General features: G+C 41.7%; 1 protein-coding gene across 1 annotated transcript in view; it reads left to right on the top strand.

Moving 5' to 3' along the window:
• The window catches only part of gabrg3 (gamma-aminobutyric acid type A receptor subunit gamma3), a 68,089-nt gene extending 50,993 nt beyond the window's left edge, over positions 1–17,096 (top strand). Inside the window, exons 6-9 of the mRNA XM_072388749.1 lie at positions 5,328–5,465; positions 8,243–8,395; positions 10,964–11,163; positions 16,113–17,096. Of these exons, the coding sequence (XP_072244850.1) occupies positions 5,328–5,465; positions 8,243–8,395; positions 10,964–11,163; positions 16,113–16,394 (773 nt within the window). The 3' untranslated portion in view covers positions 16,395–17,096. The remainder of the gene's footprint in view (positions 1–5,327; positions 5,466–8,242; positions 8,396–10,963; positions 11,164–16,112) is intronic.
• The last annotated feature ends 2,013 nt before the right edge of the window (positions 17,097–19,109 follow it).

Below are 19,109 nucleotides of genomic sequence, written 5' to 3'. Positions count from 1 at the left end.
AGAAATTAAAGTACCATAAAGAAACTAATTATTAAAATATTTGGACTAAGATATTGAACACATCAACATGAGTAGGCATGTCCTTACTCCTTACTTTTGGACACAAAAGTTCTTAAGAGACAGAAACAAACACACACAGTATAATGTCTTATCAGTTTGAGTTTAGTATACTGTATTTATATGCTTATGTATGCAGGGTGCATGGCTATATACAGTAGCCCATTGTACCTAATGTGCATGCCTAAAAAATCTTGAATTTAATCATGCTTTTTTATTTGTATTAATCTATGACACTGAACTGCAGTAAATGAGCCAAGTACCATGTCTGTAAATATGGGAACCATTTCAGTGACTTTACAAATGTCCCTTAAAGTGTCTGCAGAGCAGATGCTTCCTCCCACCTGGAAGAAAAAGACTGATTACTGTGCTGCCAGCCACTGTAGAGATCCACATAATGTTTGCTCATTTGTCAAAACCTGCATCAAAACATTTTAATCTGCGAGCCATCATTGGGGAGGCTGTATGACTTCGTAAAAGTTCATTCAGACTGATCAATAATAATAATCAGAGAGTGCATTTAGGTGTAAAAAAAAAAAAGTACTTATAATTATTTAATGATTATATATCATTAGTACAGAACTGTGCTATCAAATTTCCGCTGCAAAATGTGTTCCTGTTTTTTTGGTGTTTGGAGCGGATCCAGGTGATGCTTTGAGAAATGAAGCAGCATGGGTAATGTGTCTTCTCCTGTGGCTCTATAGTGCCATCACAGAATCATTCACTACGACTGCACTCTGTGCAGCCTATTAGGGCTTAGAACCTAATCGCTGGACGGCCTTGTCTGCGGACCCATCCTTCTGTAATCCATTTCCTTGCCAAAGGACATTCAACTGGTTCCCATGGCAACATCTCAGTTTTCTGATCAAGTCAGATTTGTTTATCTTTAAAGCTTTCATGCCTCTGGGGACTGGAATAATCTGAACAGCACACAAGTACAAAAGTCAGCAGAGTGTAATAATAATAGATAATTAGCACAGCTTGTAGACTCCGTTGGCTTTGTTTATTAAGACAAACTGTATTTACAGTCTCATATCATGAGGTGAAGGAAACAATTTGATGTTTTATAACATATTCTAAAAATGCTGTATCAAGGATGTGGCAGAAAAGAGGTAAAACTCTTAATGTTGATTTAAAATACTTACAGTAAAGCTGCATTATTTTATGTTGTAACAGCTGTGGTCAAATCCCATGGGAAAAAGGCTGCTAGTAATAGCAAACTCATTTCAGAATCTCTTCTAGTGCACCACATCCAAAGAAAGTCAAAGTAAGATTGAAAGCAGAGAAGAGTGTAAGTTTAAGGAGTTTTTATATTCAAATGGTCATATTAATTAGTTAGGACAGTTTGCGAAAGTGGTGGAATGTGTTCTGGACTTTTAACTTGTTCAACTTCTTCCAATCCTGAGCGAAGATGGAACCATTTCAGTCCAATTTATAAAGCACCAAATTACAACAGATAGAAAGATACAGTTTAATTCAAGCCAATTATAATAAGATTAAATAAAATTATTTCAAAATTAAATTAGTGTCATTAATATAATACCAATTGGAAAAAAGAAAGTTGCTCTGTGGCTCAGGAGGAGAGGGAAGTTCAACCTGATGAGACTGTGGAAGACGATACGTGGAGCTGAGTGAGTGTGGGAAGTCCTCTCACGTCTCCTTTCTCTCATCCAATTGTCCAGTCTAATTGCTAAAGAAATTGTAGTATTGAGATTAGTTGGAGGGTCACGTAAAGCTAATTCATCCTTTAAAGGCTCTGATAATGTTTTAAGGAATACTTCCTGTAGTGCTTCACCATTCCCCCCCGGAGTCAGTAGCCAAGGTTCCACAGAGATGTCAGTGACACGTCAGTGACACGCCAGTGGTATCCTTGACATAGACTTTATAATCGTCTAGAAATGTCATCCCCTGGACCACTTAGTTCAAACTCACCTCTGATCTCTGCAATGAACTGTGACACAGTTAGATTTTATACAGGGGTCTTAAGCATTAAAAACCTCGGCTCAGGCTAAAGCTCTGCCCCACAGTAGTCCAAAGATGCAGAATATCTTGGATTGTTCTGTGGAAAACGTTACTAGCCTTTGTTAGAGATATCCGCGTGTACGGGAGCAGGACTCCACAACACTTCAGAGACGGGGGAAGGTGAGGACAGATCCTTGGCAACACTGTAATACTGACTGGACTTCTCTGGTGGGTTCTGTGAGTGTCCTTGACAGCGGTGGTGGCAGCAGTGGCAAACACCGTGGAGGCTCCAGTTGAAGCAGGAAACTCTGTGTAGCTCGGTGTAGCAGGTAAACTGGCCTATTGCAGGACTTTCTGAAGAGGAGCAGAACAAAAAAAAAAAAGTTTTCTTAAACTTTAAAAGCATGAAGGACTTGACTTAACAGCAAAACATAATTTGGCCGGAGTACCACGTAGGATAACCAACGATTTGGCAACAAGGACGTAGGAGACTGGAGCTTAAATACACCAAGATCAGGAGTCCACCACAGGTGAGTAGAGTTAGCAATCAGGACAGCAGCAGCCACCACCACGCCAAGCAGGAAGTCCAGGCGCCACAACATGAAAAGAAAGAAAGTAACCAAAACAAAAGCAGAACAAAAACACAAACTCTGACAGAAATAATCACATCCAAACTGGAAAACAACAATCAAAAAATGACAGCAAAGATGAAACTGAATCACAAGCAGAAGATTTTTTTCAACTATGTTGCACATGACAAATGTGTAATGTTTACCATTGCAGGAAACCTAATTGGTTATATGCTACAATAGAGGAGAGACAGTGCTAAAACTTGTTAACAAGTAAATTGAGATTTGATAACACCTGTGCCCACAACAAGGGACCCAACACTGTAATAACAAGTAACACCCTGCGTGTGACCTGTGAGACTCACTACCTTGTTTTTCCCAAACACTGCAATAGCACTGGCAATAAACATGATCTACAAGACCTAAATATATAGTCTTATATACTCCTGTAAAACACACTGAAACTCAACCAGTGACATGTTTCAGCATATTCCCAAACAAGAATCGGCCATTGCTGCTGCTCTGTCAGACACAACAGTAAAAAAAAATATCAGCCATTTGGACATATGCTTTCCAATGACAACTGGCAGACAGTTGAGTACCGTATATGCTCTCTGAGCTGAATACCCTAATAGCGAAGCAGTAAGAAGGTTGAACATGCTTATTCATTCAAAGTAAATTACTATTGATATAAAAAATGTGAATGTAAACTATTTTGTTTGACAATGACTCTGATGTTTCATCTCAGTATGACATGAACCAAGGAAGGAGGAAAGAATAGGACCCCGCAGAGACTTGACTTTGGTGTCAAGAGGAGGTGGAGATAGGGAGGAGGCAGATTTCTGTAAATGTGTGCCTGGAGGGAAAATGGCAGAGTGTTAAAGAACTCTTCGTTAAACCAATCCAACTGACTCATCAGAGAAGTAGCTGACAAGAAGACCATTGGACAAGAGTAGTAACAACAGAATCAGGAATGCGCTCAGACCGTTTGGGAAAATGGAACTGATTAAATGTGTCAGGGGGAAAAGCTCAATCATCAGGGAATGAGTGCAGACATTAGGGAAAATATCTTTCTAATTGAATGAATGCAAAAGCTTCATTCAGAAGGCTGAAAATGTACTATTGCTCACATCTGGGCTTGATCTGTATTACAGTTACCTTAGCTTTTTCCAGATGAGCATGAACAAAAATGGCAATGAATATTCTGATAAGGAGGAGGGCAACAGGCCTACAGACAATGGGTTGTCTGAGAACTACTCATTTGACCTCACACAATTACTGTAGTTCATTTGTTTCTCACCTCATATATCTATATCTATAAACATATAGAATATAAAAATGTCGAGAATATCGTCCCCACAATGAAGCATGGTGATGGCACTATCACGCTGTCTTAAATTTCATCATTGGTTGGAACTGGGAAATTGGTCAGAATTAAAGGAATGATGGATGGTGCTAAATACAGGCATATTCTTTCGGAAAATCTGTTCCTGTCTTCTAGTAAATTGAGACTGGGATGGATCTCCAATACCCTCATGACCTTTAAGCATACTGCAAAAGCAATGTTTTGAGTTCATCAACCCATCAAATTCTTTATTTGTTTTCCATGTTGTAGGTAGCAAAATAATACCATGAAAGGAGATGAACACTTTTTCAAGGCAGTGTACAAACTCATGGTCAGAGAGCATCAAGTCATGAGAAGGACAGAAAAAACATGAGAGGACCCAGAGGCTAGACCAGACACAGAAAGGGGAAAAAAGAAAGGAGGAGCTGGTTTTTATATACTATTGCATTTGACTAGTGACTAGAGGAAAAGCGTGAGTCTTGCTTTTCAGTGTAAATTTTCATTTTAAATCACACAAATAGATAAAATAATCTGCAGGCTTCTTGTGGTATAAAAGTACAATACAAACACAAAAGCTTACAGCAGAATTCTTACGAATGATCTATGAGAACTAAGACAAATAACTTCACATTCACCAAAACTGGATGTATCCTGGCATATAAATGTAAAATTGGGTCCAACTGTCCATCTTCCTGACAAATACAAAGTCTCAGAAATGTTCACTCACTTATGCATCAAAAGTCACACCTTGACCTGATTGCTGAGATTTTATGAAAATGTCTTCCAAATGTTATCAATTCAGGGTTGCTCTTCTCAACAGTTAATTGCTATTTGGGCCATGAATTTCTTAATATCTTACTACATCATTAATAGTAAATGTGAAGAAATGTTAATGGAATTCATTCATCAAACACGTTGTCGCTGGGCAACACCTTCCCTCACAGTTCACGTTTTTTTAATTGAAAGCCTATTTCATCAGGTCGCTATTAAGTAAGATTAAATAATTTAGCTAACTGTTTTACTCAAGATAACAATGTGTCTCTTAAGGCTTGAGAAGAGTTTGGTAAGCACAGCACCATAACAGAAATTGAATCATTAACCCATCATTAACCTCACATGGTCAATTGTAAAATCGCTCCAAGGCTCTGTGTGCACCATGTGAAGGTTAGACCCAACATCAAGACAGATTCACAACATTATTGAACCAAAGCTTTCATTTAATCTACTTTCCTTCTTCCTCTGTCTTCATTCCAGACTGTCTTTTCATTAACCAGCCTCCAGCACAAGACAAATGTTGCTCTGGGTGGCCCTAGGTCTGTCTGTACAGGGTATCCATCATTAGGATGTGCCATGTAGCGCTAAGGGTCACACACACATGCTCTGTATAATTGCAGATGGATACCCACGAGATGAGATGATTTACAAGTGGAGGAAGAACTCTGTGGAGGCGGCTGACCAGAAGTCCTGGCGTCTATACCAGTTTGATTTTATGGGCCTGAGAAACACAACAGACATAATACAGACAACAGCAGGTAAAGAAGCAAAAAATAAATAAATTTAAGATTTATAAAACTGTTGTTAACAGGCTGAAAATAGGTGTTGACATGCATGGGAGTTTTTTTAATCACCGCTTCATTCATTTATTCAAGCCACAACTGCTGCAGATTGTCAGCGATATCTAAAATTGATCAATGAAGCCATTTGGAATGTTAGATGATTATGAATATAAAATGAACCTGAAAGTAGAATAAAATCTTAAGTGCAGTAGACATGGCAAGAAATAACATACACGATTAAGTACATACCAATTGGGTTCTCCCTACCTTCTACCCCCACTGTATGATTTGATTTAATTTATCAAAGAAAAATAACTTTGCCTTTTTGTAAAGCTCTTCTGGAGAATGCCAAGTCAATTTAATTTTTTTCCCTGTAGAGTCCTTCCTGAGATAAGGGGGCAGATCCATTAGTCAGACCACTTTCTGTTTACTCATTACTAATGTCATCTGTTTGTTTTTATATGATGCTTGAAAAAAATAGATGATATAAGTCCTTAAAACACAACTCACCCTCTTTTCTTCACCATCTGTCTTTGCCATCAACTTCTCTGAACCGCTTTTAAACCATTTCAATTCAACATTTTGACAGTTTATTAAACTGACATTAGTAGTCAACATCTTTGGTTCTGTATATATTTACTTTCCCATGTGAAAAAAATGTTTTAAGATCACACACATCAATGGTTACCATGGAAGTATTAAATGCAATTTAAATGCAACTATGTTGTTAGAATGCAGTTCATGCACATATTTTCATGCAGTTTTTGCAGGACCACTTAAAATAAAATACTAGTTTGAGTTTTGCTTGTACAAGCATCCTATGTGAGGCAAACTCAAATAAAGGTTTGTATTATATGCAATGCATAATTTTCCAGCAAATCGGAAATTTTAATTAAGTGGGGAATGGTGATAGTGGTGACTTGTACTTATTTGTGTGTTTTTTGACAGGGGTAAATATAGCTTCCACTGCAAAGCGCTTGTATGATTTGCATGACCCGTAAAGTGCAACATAAATAGAATCTATTTATTACATTGTTGCTGAGCTGTCATGTCACTGAGCAGAGGGCCTTTCATAAAGATGCATTCCACCACTGATAATAAATTGCTCATTGTTTCAAGAACCTGATCAGACTGATTTTCTGATTTACTAAAAGCGTAACTGTTTAGACTTTACAGAATTTCAGTTTTCCCATAGTCAGGTTATATTAAGACTTGTTGAAATGTGCCTGAACAGGAAGCTTCATGTGATTTGCACTTAGCTGACTCAACTTATGTGTTCATAGAGGCTTTGCAGAGCCGTTTTAAAAATGCACTTAACTGAAATGATGAATACAACAGGGCTGTGACATATTTTCATGTCACTATAGTTCATAAAAAAAATCATTAAAAAAAACAGGAACAAGGGCACGCACTACCTAGAAACCCAGAAAGATGAATCGTCAGTGAGATTCTGTCAAAGGTATTTAGGCTTCCTGGCGGAGAACAACAGCAACCAGGGAGTTTATGTAAAAAGTGAGTACTGACTGTTTACAGACAGATTTGAATGGTAGGAACAGACCAGTGAGATAAGCAACTCAACTAAAAGGAGGTGAGAAACAATCACAGAGCGCAAAAGTAACAAATGAGTAGGCATAATTTTTAAAAAGTGTTCACTTGTGTTTACAGCTGCTTTTGAATAAGGAAAAATACACAATGAGGTTGAATGCTTAATTACTGACTTTGGGAAAAATTTGACAAACAAATTCTATCGACATACCAGATTTCTCTTGGTGTTTTAAAAAACTCCTGAACATGGGGGGGGGGGGACAGAAAATCATTGAGGACTGTTCAATAACATCTGAAAAAGGAGATAACAAAGGGCAAGAAAGTGTACAGAAAATAAGCTAGAAAGCATGCTTCTGTAGAACAACATAAGAAATGTGTGGTCAAGGATGAAAAAGATCGCAGGCTTTAAGGTGAATGGGGTATCAGATTGATTTTTTTTATGTTTAATAGTCCAGAGATGTTTACTACAACTCTCAGCATGCCACTCAACTGCCTCCAACTATGCAGAGCTCACACCTTAAAAAAATGTGAAATTTATACACTGCAGCATTATATTTTCCCTTTGGAATTAATACAGTATACATTTCAATTCACACGATTTCATGATTAGCACAAAAAGACTCAATTTGGTAATTCACACATATCAAAGCTTGCTCAGTGCCTCATTACTGTGTGCTTACACATAGCAAACCAGCATTGAGTAATCAGTTGAGTGATGACAGCATTTTCTGTTCGAGCGGTGTGTTCCATAATGCAAATGTTCTCCCTTGCAAATATAGTCTGTTGCAGCAAGTGTGCAAGTGTTAAGATAATGAAGATCTAGTGCAGTTGTTGTCCAAGGCAGCAACAGCAGGAACTGGGCTGTTGTTCTGTCAAGCTATGCTAATCTCTATTTTTACTGGTCAAAATAAACCAACTAAGACCAGCTAGCATTAGGTTGCATCATATAAAGCTTATTAGTAGTATTTACAGAGGTAGCTGCATAGATGTTATTAGAAGGTTGCAGTAAAAGTTGTCCTCTATAAATAGAAAATTTCCTTGACACAACCAGGCACAGTACGTTTCCTACAATACGATGCAGTTCTATGGACTATTTACGCATTTATTCTCATCAGTACTGTAGATTTAACTAAACAGCTGAGTCATGAAGTGACAACAGGTTATCTTTCTGTAAAAATTCACATTGTTGTTTTATTTTCCACCCACAGGTGACTATGTAGTGATGACAGTATACTTTGACTTGAGTAGAAGAATGGGCTACTTCACCATCCAAACTTACATCCCTTGCATCCTAACTGTGGTTCTCTCCTGGGTGTCCTTCTGGATCAAAAAGGATGCCACTCCAGCCAGAACAGCTTTGGGTATTGTAGATTTTAGTTTTATTGAAAATATTGAAATTGCAATCATCTCAAGGTGCTTCTTAAATAGTTTACATTTGCACATTTGACTCGTGCTTTACTTTGAATTCATTTTTTTCTTGATCTCTGTTTAGCAGACATGCTTGGATGTTTTCTTTTCACTTGGGTCATTCAATTTGCCTCTTTTGTTTTGTTGTACGTTTTGTGTGTGCATGCTCTCTGTTGTGCAGTCCAATGGAATTTGTCAAGGTAACTGACATTACATATTCTGTGTTTTCATTCAATCCATTATTCTTCTGTGTGAGTGAAGTTCTCTTTACCCAGGCCTTTAGTAAGGGAATGGACCAAAATCATCAAAAAATCCTGTTAAACAGCTGCAATTTTATCTTTTAAGAGAGTATATATTTTGCAAACAAGTATATGATTTTTGCACATTTGGTGCTGGGGATAAACAGGCAAAATTCTTCAGGAGCCACTTCTCACATTACAGTGTCACACACTGCCCCGTTGCCATGTCATTCAGCAAAATGTTCAATACTGTATCTCTACACAAACAAAGAAAACCTACTGTTCTCTTTCATCTGTCATCTTTGCTCAAAAGCACGCAGATCAAGGTGCAGTGTAATCAGGATGAGGAATAAAGATGATGAATAGATGCAGACTGTGAAGATATTTGGTAAGTCAAGTCAGTAAAGTTAAAGGAGGTAAAGGTAAAGCCCCTTATGGTAAAGTTACCATACACTATACATGCTTAATTTTTTATAATCACAATGTTAAATGAACACTTACTGAATATTTGGCACATTTTATAATATTTGGCTTCTGAGAGTTTCACCTGCTGTTCAATCTTTTGTTTAGTTGAAGAAAAACTTGAGAATCTGTGCTATAGCATCAGCAGAAGGCAGGTAAGGCTAATCATTGTGGCAGGCAGAGGCTAAAGGAAAAGTGTGAGATGTCCGCCTGAAATAGATTGGGCCAGCTTGTTGCCATGGGAACCTCAACGAAACAGTAACATGTTGTTGTTTTGTTTTTGTTTTTTGTCTCAGGTGCTCTTTCAAGCTCATTGAGGGAAGAGATGGGAATAAAAAAAATGAAATCATCTGAAACAGGAAATATGTCATTAACTTCCTGAGTGATAGTTTGTCACATCAGTGACATGCTGTTATGGATTAAAAAGGCATATTGTAGGTAATTGACCAAGGGAAACCAAAAGCTGCATTAATCAATATTCTTATATTAACTATGGATCAGATAACCTTGTGCAATGTGAAAGAAGTCGCCCACAATGATAAACTGAAAAAGGATTATCTCCAAGTTCTGCAGTTCCATTTCATCTTCATTTGCCAAAAGCACATGTTGATCACCTCAAAAATCAATCACCTTATTGTTAGCTAGAAATCAATTACTATGTGAAATGTTAAAAAACACTTTACCGCAATAAAAACAGTGTAAGGAAGAGGAAGAGGGGGAAGGAGGAAGAGCAGTGCTCTACCAATTTGAAGGTCAGTGGTTCAACTCCCGGCTCCCCCAGGCCACATGTTGCCTATGTTGCCTACAGATGCCTTCATCGATGTATTTATGTGTGTGACTGCGTAGATGAAGCTATTGTATATGGACTAAGATGTGCTGTATGTGTGTTGGTGAATAGGGCATGTAGTCTAAAAGCACTTTGAGTGGCCAGCTAGACTAGAAATGCGCTATACAAGTACAGTCCAATTACCATTGAAAAAGTTAGATTAGACTCATATTGCACCACAGTCGTGGTCTTCAAAAAACACTTGAGAATAACATCTGCTCTGATGTGGACACGCTCATATGAGTATATTCCAAAAAGAGCAAGTTGTCCCATCACATTTTACTGGTTGCCTTGGTTACTAAATCATAAACAAAACACATTAGAATTTGTCAGGTCTAGCCAAAAACTTCATTTTCAGGTTAGATATCCAAATTGCTTGGTTAGTGTTAAGAGCTTTTAAAAATGCTATTGCTACCTCCATTAAAAAATTCATAAATCTTCACACTTTACATGCAGCAGCTCGTATGAACACTAGAGGTCCCATATTCTACAAACGGGAGTAAAGATAATTTCAGCCTGCACGAACAAATGACCAACAGGTAAGTATTTGGTGTGAGGACAATCTTGAAACTGCGAGCATCTCTTAGGTCTCTGAGTTTAAAATGAGTATTACAGATCTTGAGGTTCACACCACACAGTCATGCATCCAGCCAGCTTGTCTAATCTTCATCCTTTTGGTCCACTGTTGAACCAGCTCAAACGATGATCAGATAATGTTTGTGTGTGTGTCTGTTGTTTGCCCCGTTTTTCTGTCATAAATCCTGCACTTTTGGCTCACATCCATTTTGAGATATTTATGTAATTTCAATAGAAGATGCATCAATCTCAAAGTGAACTGCACAGAGTTTGAGTTGAAGCTACTCATATCATCAAAAAGAAACACAAAGTTAAACCTTAAATGCACCTTATTGTCACTTTAAAATGAAAATGTTGATTTCGAGTTTTTATGTGTGAGATGTGGCTGTGACAAGTTTGTACTTTCTTCTGTCTTTCAGGTATAACAACAGTACTGACCATGACCACGCTCAGCAGTGTGGCCAGGACGTCATTACCCAGAGTGTCTTATGTCACCGCCATGGATCTATTTGTTACAGTTTGCTTCCTGTTTGTCTTTGCTGCCCTGATGGAGTATGCAACATTGAATTACTACTCATACAGTGTTCAACGGCCCTGCTGCTTGGAACCTAAAAGAACAGTAAGTCAAGCTTTGGTGTGTTATTTTATATTTTAAGCAAGATCTTTAAAATCACTGGAGTGAACTTGAAGGGAAAAGATAAAATGTAGATGAGGTGATGGCCTTATGTACAGGATTATTGTTGCATTTTGTGGCAGTAGCTTTTCTGTGATACTGTCGGGGTTTTGTTATCACAGGATGGAAGAGAGAAAAGTGGTTAGGGTTGAGATGATGTGACGGTGGTCTTTGTAAGCCTTTATGATAACACTAACTATTTTAGGGAACACGGCATCACGGTGACATGTAGGATGCTCACTGTCATCTCATGTCCTGCCCAGAAATCCCCCAAATCTCATCAGATGTTATTATTGCAAATGAAAATATTCCAAATCTAGGGTGTTTCACTGAGTTGGCGTTTACTTTTAATGGAGCCACGACATTGTTTATCTGCTGTAAGGTCATTTTTGCAAACTTCTTTTGCAGAGTTCACAGAGAACTTTATCCTCAACATTGCTTGAAGTTGCACTTTAGAGCTCCTCTGTAAATAACTAAAATCATATTTAGCTTGAATCAACTCACGAGTTGTCAGTTCAGCTGTACAGTTTTCACGTTTCATGTCATGTGCTCTGCCTCTGCTCCACACGCTACTAAAATATAATGACACAGATAGTTCTTAGTAAAGGAGAGGATAAATATATGATTCAAATTTAACCAGGACTCATGTACATTTTGATAATCAATCATTAGCCCTCTTAACTCTACTAATAAAATCATACAGTGCACACCTGAATTTACTTACATTGTTTTCAGAAATGATCCCCTGAGGATCACAGTGGTATTCTAATATTTTATAGCACACTATGAGACAAATCATTTTGAACTGAAGTGATGGACTTACTGCAAGCATGAGCTAATGGACTGAGTCACAGTTATACCAATAACTATTTTCATTCATCCACTGTCATAATTTAACAATTAAATAAACTCATGCAGCTGTAGTGCAAAACTAGAGCTTTCAGTGATAACCAGTTTTAAACTCATTAAACACAGTCTCAATCTGCAGTTTAGGCCTGTTTTAATCTGTCACTATCATTTCCTCATTTCATGATACAAAAAATAAATAAAATGGATTATTGTACAAGACCAAAACGGGACTTTTGAAGTACACATAAACTGAGCTTCTCAAAACCAGACCAGAGCTGCACGGTGGTGTGGTGATTAGCACCATCACAGCAAGAGGGTTCCAGGTTCAAATCCCAGCTGGGGCCCTTCTGTGTGAAGTTTACATGTTCTCCCTGTGGGTTCTTTCTGGATACTCAAGCTTCCTCCCACTGTCCAAAAACATGCATGTTAGGTTAATTGGTGACTCTAAAATTTCCATGGTTGTGTGTCTTGCTTGTCTCTGAGATGCTGGTCATGCTGCCCCCTAACCGTGTACAATGTTCTCCCACAGTGATGTTGAACACACTTCAGTCAAAAACTCAAATCCCCTCCTGTAAATGTATACTGGAATTAAAGACAATAGTTAAAATAAATGACCAGGTGGAACTCTAATTGAAGCTCAACTCAACTTGTGCAGGTAACCATGCAGAGTGTTTAGGTTTTCGTCACCTTTATTCAAGTGAAGGCCTTTAACTACTTACAGTAGGGCACAAAAACAATTACAGAAATCAATAGATTTATTCATCATCCATCCATGTTATCCGGGGGTCGGGTCGCGGGGGCAGCATCTTGAGCAGAGAAACCCAGACGTCCCTGTCCCCGGCCACTTCCTCCAGCTCTTCCGGGGGGACCCCGAGGCGTTCCCAGGCCAGCCGAGAGACATAGTCTCTCCAACGTGTCCTGGGTCTTCCCCGGGGTCTCCTCCCAGTGGGCCGTGCCCGGAACACCTCCCCAGGGAGGCGTCCAGGGGGCATCCTAAGCAGATGCCCGAGCCACCTCATCTGACTCCTCTCAAAGCGGAGGAGCAGTGGTTCTACTCCGAGCCCCTCCCGGATGACTGAGCTTCTCACCCTATCTCTAAGGGAGAGCCCAGACACCCTGCGGAGGAAGTCCATTTCGGCCGCTTGTATTCACGATCTTGTTCTTTCGGTCACTACCCACAGCTCGTGACTATAGGTGAGGATGGGAACGTAGATTGACCAGTAAATAGAGAGCTTCGCCTTCTGGCTCAGCTCCTTCTTCACCACGACGGGTCGGTGCAGAGCCCGCAACACTGCAGATGCCGCACCGATCCGCCCGTCAATCTCACGCTCCATTCGTCCCTCACTCGTGAACAAGACCCCGAGATACTTGAACTCCTCCACTTGGGGAAGGATCTCATTCCCGACCCGGAGATAGCATTCCACCCTTTTCCGGCTGAGAACCATAGTCTCAGATTTGGAGGTGCTGATTCTCATCCCAGCCGCTTCACACTCGGCTGCGAATCGCTCCAGTGAGAGCTGAAGGTCACGGCCTGACGACGCTAACAGAACCACATCATCCGCAAAAAGCAGAGACCCGATTCTGAGTTTGCCAAATCGGACACCCTCAACGCCCTGGCTCCGCCTAGAAATTCTGTCCATAAAAGTTAGGAACAGAATCGTGACAAAGGGCAGCCCTGACGGAGTCCAACCCTCACCGGAAACGTATCCGACTTACTGCCAGCAATGCGGACCAAACTCTGGCACCGGTCATACAGAGACCGAGGGGTCCGGCACTCCATATTCCCGGAGCACCCCCCACAGGACTCCACGAGGGACACGGTCGAACGCTTTCTCCAAGTCCACAAAACACATGTAGACTGGTTGGGCGAACTCCCATGCACCCTCCAGGATCCTGCCGAGGGTATAGAGCTGGTCCACTGTTCCACGGCCAGGACGAAAGCCACACTGCACCTCCTGAATCCGAGGCTCGTTTATCCGACGGATCCTCCTCTCCAGTACCCCCGAATAGACCTTACCAGGGAGGCTGAGGAGTGTGATACCCCTATACCCCTTTTTAAAGAGGGGGACCACCACCCCGATCTGCCAGTCCAGAGGCACTGTCCCCGATGTCCACGCGATGCTGCAGAGGCGTGTCAGCCAAGACAGCCCTACAACATCCAGAGCCTTGAGAAACTCAGGACGGACCTCATCCACCCCCGGAGCCTTGCCACCAAGGAGCTTTTTGACCACCTCGGCAACCTCAGCCCCAGAAATGGCTCTCCGACTCTGCCTCTTCCGAGCACGTGTTGGTAGGATTGAGGAGTTCCTCGAAGTACTCCCCCCACCGACTCACAACATCCCTAGTTGAGGTCAGCAAAGCCCCGTCCCCACTGTACACAGTGTTGACTGTGAGTCGCTTCCCCCCCCTGAGACGCCGGATGGTAGACCAGAATCTCTTCGAGGCCGTCTGGAAATCGTTCTCCATAGTCTCACCGAACTCCTCCCAGGCCCGAGTTTTTGCCTCAGCAACCGCCGAAGCCGCAGCCCGTCTGGCCTGCCGGTACCTATCAGCTGCTTCCAGGGTCCCACTGGCCAAAAAGGCCCATTAAGGGCTCCTTCTTCGCTTGACGGCTTCCCTCACCACTGGTGTCCACCAGCAGGTTCGAGGGTTGCCGCCACGACAGGCACCGACCACCTTACGGCCACAACTCCGATCAGCCGCCTCGGCAATGGAGTCACGAAACATGGCCCATTCGGACTCAATGTCCCCCACCTCCCCCGGCGTTCCCAGGCCAGTCGAGAGACATAGTCTCTCCAACGTGTCCTGGGTCTTCCCCGGGGTCTCCTCCCAGTGGGCCGTGCCCGATTGAAGCTCTGCCGGAGGTGGGAGTTAAAGCTCCTTCTGACAGGGGATTCTGACAAACACTCCCAGCAGACCCTCACAATACGTTTGGTCCTGCCAGGTCTGATCGGCATCCTCCCCCACCAGCAGAGCCAACTCACCACCAGGTGGTGATCAGTTGACAGCTCCGCCCCTCTCTTCACCCGAGTGTCCAGGATCTATGGCCGCAAGTCCGATGATACAACCACAAAGTCGATCATCGAACTGCAGCCAAGGGTGTCCTGGTGCCAAGTGCACATATGGACACCCTTATGCCTGAACATGGTGTTCGTTATGGACAGTCCATGACTGGCACAGAAGTCCAACAACATAACACCACTCTGATTCAGATCGGGGGGGCCGTTCCTCCCAATCACACCCCTCAAGGTCTCACTGTCATTGCCCACGTGAGCACTGAAGTCCCCCAGCAGAACGAGGGAGTCTCCGGTAGGAGCATTCTCCAGTGCCTCCCCCAGAGACTCCAAAAAGGGTGGGTACTCTGAACTGCTGTTTGGCACATAGGCACAAACAACAGTCAGGACCCGTCCCCCCACCCGAAGGCGGAGGGAGGCTACCCTCTCGTTCAAACCCCAATGTACTGGCACACAGCCGGGGGGCAATAAGTATGCCCACACTTGCTCTGCGCCTCTCACCACGGGCAACTCCAGAGTGGAAGAGAGTCCAACCCCTCTCAAGAGGACTGGTTTCAGAGCCCAAGCCGTGCGTCGAGGTGAGTCCGACTATATCTAGCCGGAACCGCTCAGCCTCGCGCACCAGCTCCGGCTCCGGCTCCTTCCCCAACAGAGAGGTGACATTCCACGTCCCAAGAGCTAGCTTCAGTAGCCGAGGATCAGACCGCCAAGGCCTCCGCCTTCGGCTGCTACCCAGCTCACATGGCACCCGACCCCCTTGGCCCCTCCCACGGGTGGTGAGCCCGTCGGAAGGGGGACCCACGTAAATCTATTGATTTAAATCTATTGATTTAAACTTTTTTATTTCTGTGATTCAAAATTATCTAAAGTAGCTGTCCCTTGGAATACATGTTCACAAATTATACGATACAAAAGATCGTTACATGTTACTGTCCAGCTTCCTGGGAAACAAGAAGCTTTTGGAGAGTAAAGCAATTGTCTGATGTGATGCGTGGAAAAACCTTCATAACCTCTGCCTTTTTGATTTTTCAGAACTACTCTGTCCTGGATGTGAGACCTCCACCACATACCGTCATCGCTTTAAACAATTCCTTGTACTGGCAGGACTTTGAGGACACCTGCATCTATGAGTGTCTGGATGGAAAAGACTGCCAGAGCTTCTTCTGTTGCTTCGAGGAGTGTAAAGGAGGCGGGTGGAGAAAAGGACGTGTTCACATAGATCTTCTCGAACTGGATGCATACTCTCGTGTCTTTTTTCCCACCTCTTTCTTGCTGTTCAACATTGTCTACTGGGTAGGCTATCTCTACCTTTAGTACTCTGCTAGATGCCTAATTGGTTTTAAAAGCGAGACGGCAGTTAAGAACAATGACTTTCAGTATAAATATTAGGTACTGTAACACCAAATGCTTTCTGTTGAACAGTTACCTGGATATGAAATCACCAATGAAGGAACAATGTGGAGCGGAGGCATGAGCCAGGCAGAGATTTCTGCCTCAGTAATTTCAGGAGTGAAAATACATACAACTGATTTTTTTCATATGCTGTACAAGGCTGTACAAAGTTAGAATGGACTTTACGTGAATGACTGAATACAATGTGGGAAATGTGCTTTACAGTTACCCCATACTTCTCAGTCAGGAACGAGGCTTGCGTTAATATAAATGTTATCCAACCATCAGTCAAATCCAGCTGATGAAAATCCAAGGACATCTGAAACATTCATAGTGCCTTCCTATGGAGGGGTAGATACAATCTGCAACAATAATCAGGGAATAATTGTGTTTTTTTTTTAAAAGAAAGAAAATATAAGAGCCTTTTTGCAACTGATTGTGGCTGTTCTCCTTTCGACCTTTTGAGTTACACTTAAACAGACATTAGCTGGAACAACCACACGAACAATCATTACAGTGAAATAATTTCATTCAGACTTTAAGTCATTAGGAATGTCTTATACCTCCATCTTTCTTGCAAAATTGCCAATGCCTGGTGTGGTGTTCTGAAAAATTGAAATTAACCATCAGCTGAAAGAAGAAGTTTGTGATTTGTTTTTATTTGTGATTTATTTAGCATATTCTAAAACATTGTATGGTGTAAATCCAGTTTCTTTTAAGGATTCTTTATAGTAGGCTCTATAGTTGATGTTAAAATGGTGGTCTCTCATGGCCTTTTCCAAAGCTCTTCACTAGCGATCTTTGGTACAAAAGCCAAATCATATACAACCTCATTCCATAAACGATAGGAAATATTCTTAAATGCAATAAAAATGCAGATCTGTAATTTGTTAACTCTTTTGAACCTTATTTAACAGAAACAAGTCTGATTGATGCTTTTCAGTGTCTTCACCAACCAATATGACCACATATGAACAAATCTAGAATTTGATGGCAGCAACATATTAAAAAAAAATTGATTGGGATCAAGACATGTTCACCATTGTTTAACATCACCTTTCTTTTTAACAAAACCTTTTAATCATCTGTTTACTGAGAATAGTAATTGTTGGTGAAGATGAATCTGTGTCAACCTGCTGAGTAGAAGATTTCAGCTACTCGACAGTCCATGAACATTGGTGTTTGAGTCTCCTTCAAGATGGAGCCATAGATTTTTAATAAGAAACAGATCTGGACGCTGTTGCAAGTCATGCAGAGGGGAGTCTGTTATTGTCTTGCTGAAATAAGTGCAGAGCTCCCAGGAAACACTTTGCCTCAATGGCAGCATATGTCTCTCTAAAATTGAGATATAAGTCACGAGTGTGATCCACTACTTGTTTTATATTTTCTGTTATGTGCTGTGTTGGATTTGGTTTAGTTGCATACTTATTTATTCATTTATTTTAGTTTTGGATTCTTATCATTCCTAATTATGTTCATTATGATTTGAGTTATTGCATGTATTATGTTTTTTTACGTTAACAAGTAATAGTGGATACAACTGTTGGCTGACCGCGGCGCCAACCAATCAGGTGCTGGAACTGGCGCCTAGATTGGCTTTTAAGGAGGCCAGGACCCGGAAGTAAAGGGGGAAGGAGAAGGAAAAGAAAGAGAAAAGAAACGGAAGGAGCGTTTGGTCGACGCGGACAAGCAAGAGGCGGTGGCAGCGGTGGCAGCGGTGGCAGCGGCAGTGGCGACGGTAGCGGCGGCAGGATGGACTTGAGGGCTGGCCAGAGACGCCGGAACAGTGCATTGGAAGCTGTTGGGACGCAGTGGCAGAAGCTTCTGGCCGAAAAGCTGTGAGTCCCTGATGTACAATGCACTGTTAGCTGTAGGGTCAGACCCAGTCCGGAGGAGAGCGAGTGACCCTCCTGTTCGCATAGTTGTCTGCCGGCCATGTTCTTTATCTTTTAGGTCCGCGTCCGTTGCTGGGACCAGTGGGGAGCACCCGAGGCCGGGTGAGCTGAACACCCAGGGAACGATGTAGAGGACGGCTCGCGGGATTAGCTGGCGTCGCGGATGACGTGACACGGACAAAGCCTAGATAATGATCGTGGGCTTAGTCTCGGACTTGGAGGCGCTAATTGAGATGACAATTGTTGTAATTTGGTGCTATATAAATAAAACTGAATTGAATTGAATTATGTCTTTAAGACATGCTTGTAGTCTGATCAACCTATTGGTTTCATCTGGTTTCATGGATAAGTACAGCTGAGTATCATCAGCATAGCAATGGAAGATTATGCCATGCTGTCTAATAATGTTACCTAATGGAAGCATGTATGAATTAAAAAGAATCGGTACAAGCACAGAACCCTGAGGAACTCCATGACTTACTTTGGTGTGTGAGGAAGATTCTTCATTTACAAGAACAAACTGGAATCTATCCGATAAATATGACTTAAACCAGCCTAATGCAGTTCCTTTAATCCCATTAACATGTTCAAGTTTCTGTAACAGAATGTTGTGATCAATTATATCAAATGCAGCACTGCGATCCAAGAAGACAAGCACAGACACAAGTCCGCTATCAGAGGCTAAGAGGAGATCATTGGTAACTTTCACCAGTGCTGTTTGTGTGCTATGATGCACTCTGAA

This window comes from Leuresthes tenuis, unplaced genomic scaffold (genome assembly GCF_036924035.1).
Source record: "Leuresthes tenuis unplaced genomic scaffold, fLeuTen1.0.hap1 SCAF_7, whole genome shotgun sequence".
In the NCBI taxonomy this organism is placed as follows: domain Eukaryota; kingdom Metazoa; phylum Chordata; class Actinopteri; order Atheriniformes; family Atherinopsidae; genus Leuresthes; species Leuresthes tenuis.
This window is presented reverse-complemented; position numbering and strand designations above follow the sequence as displayed.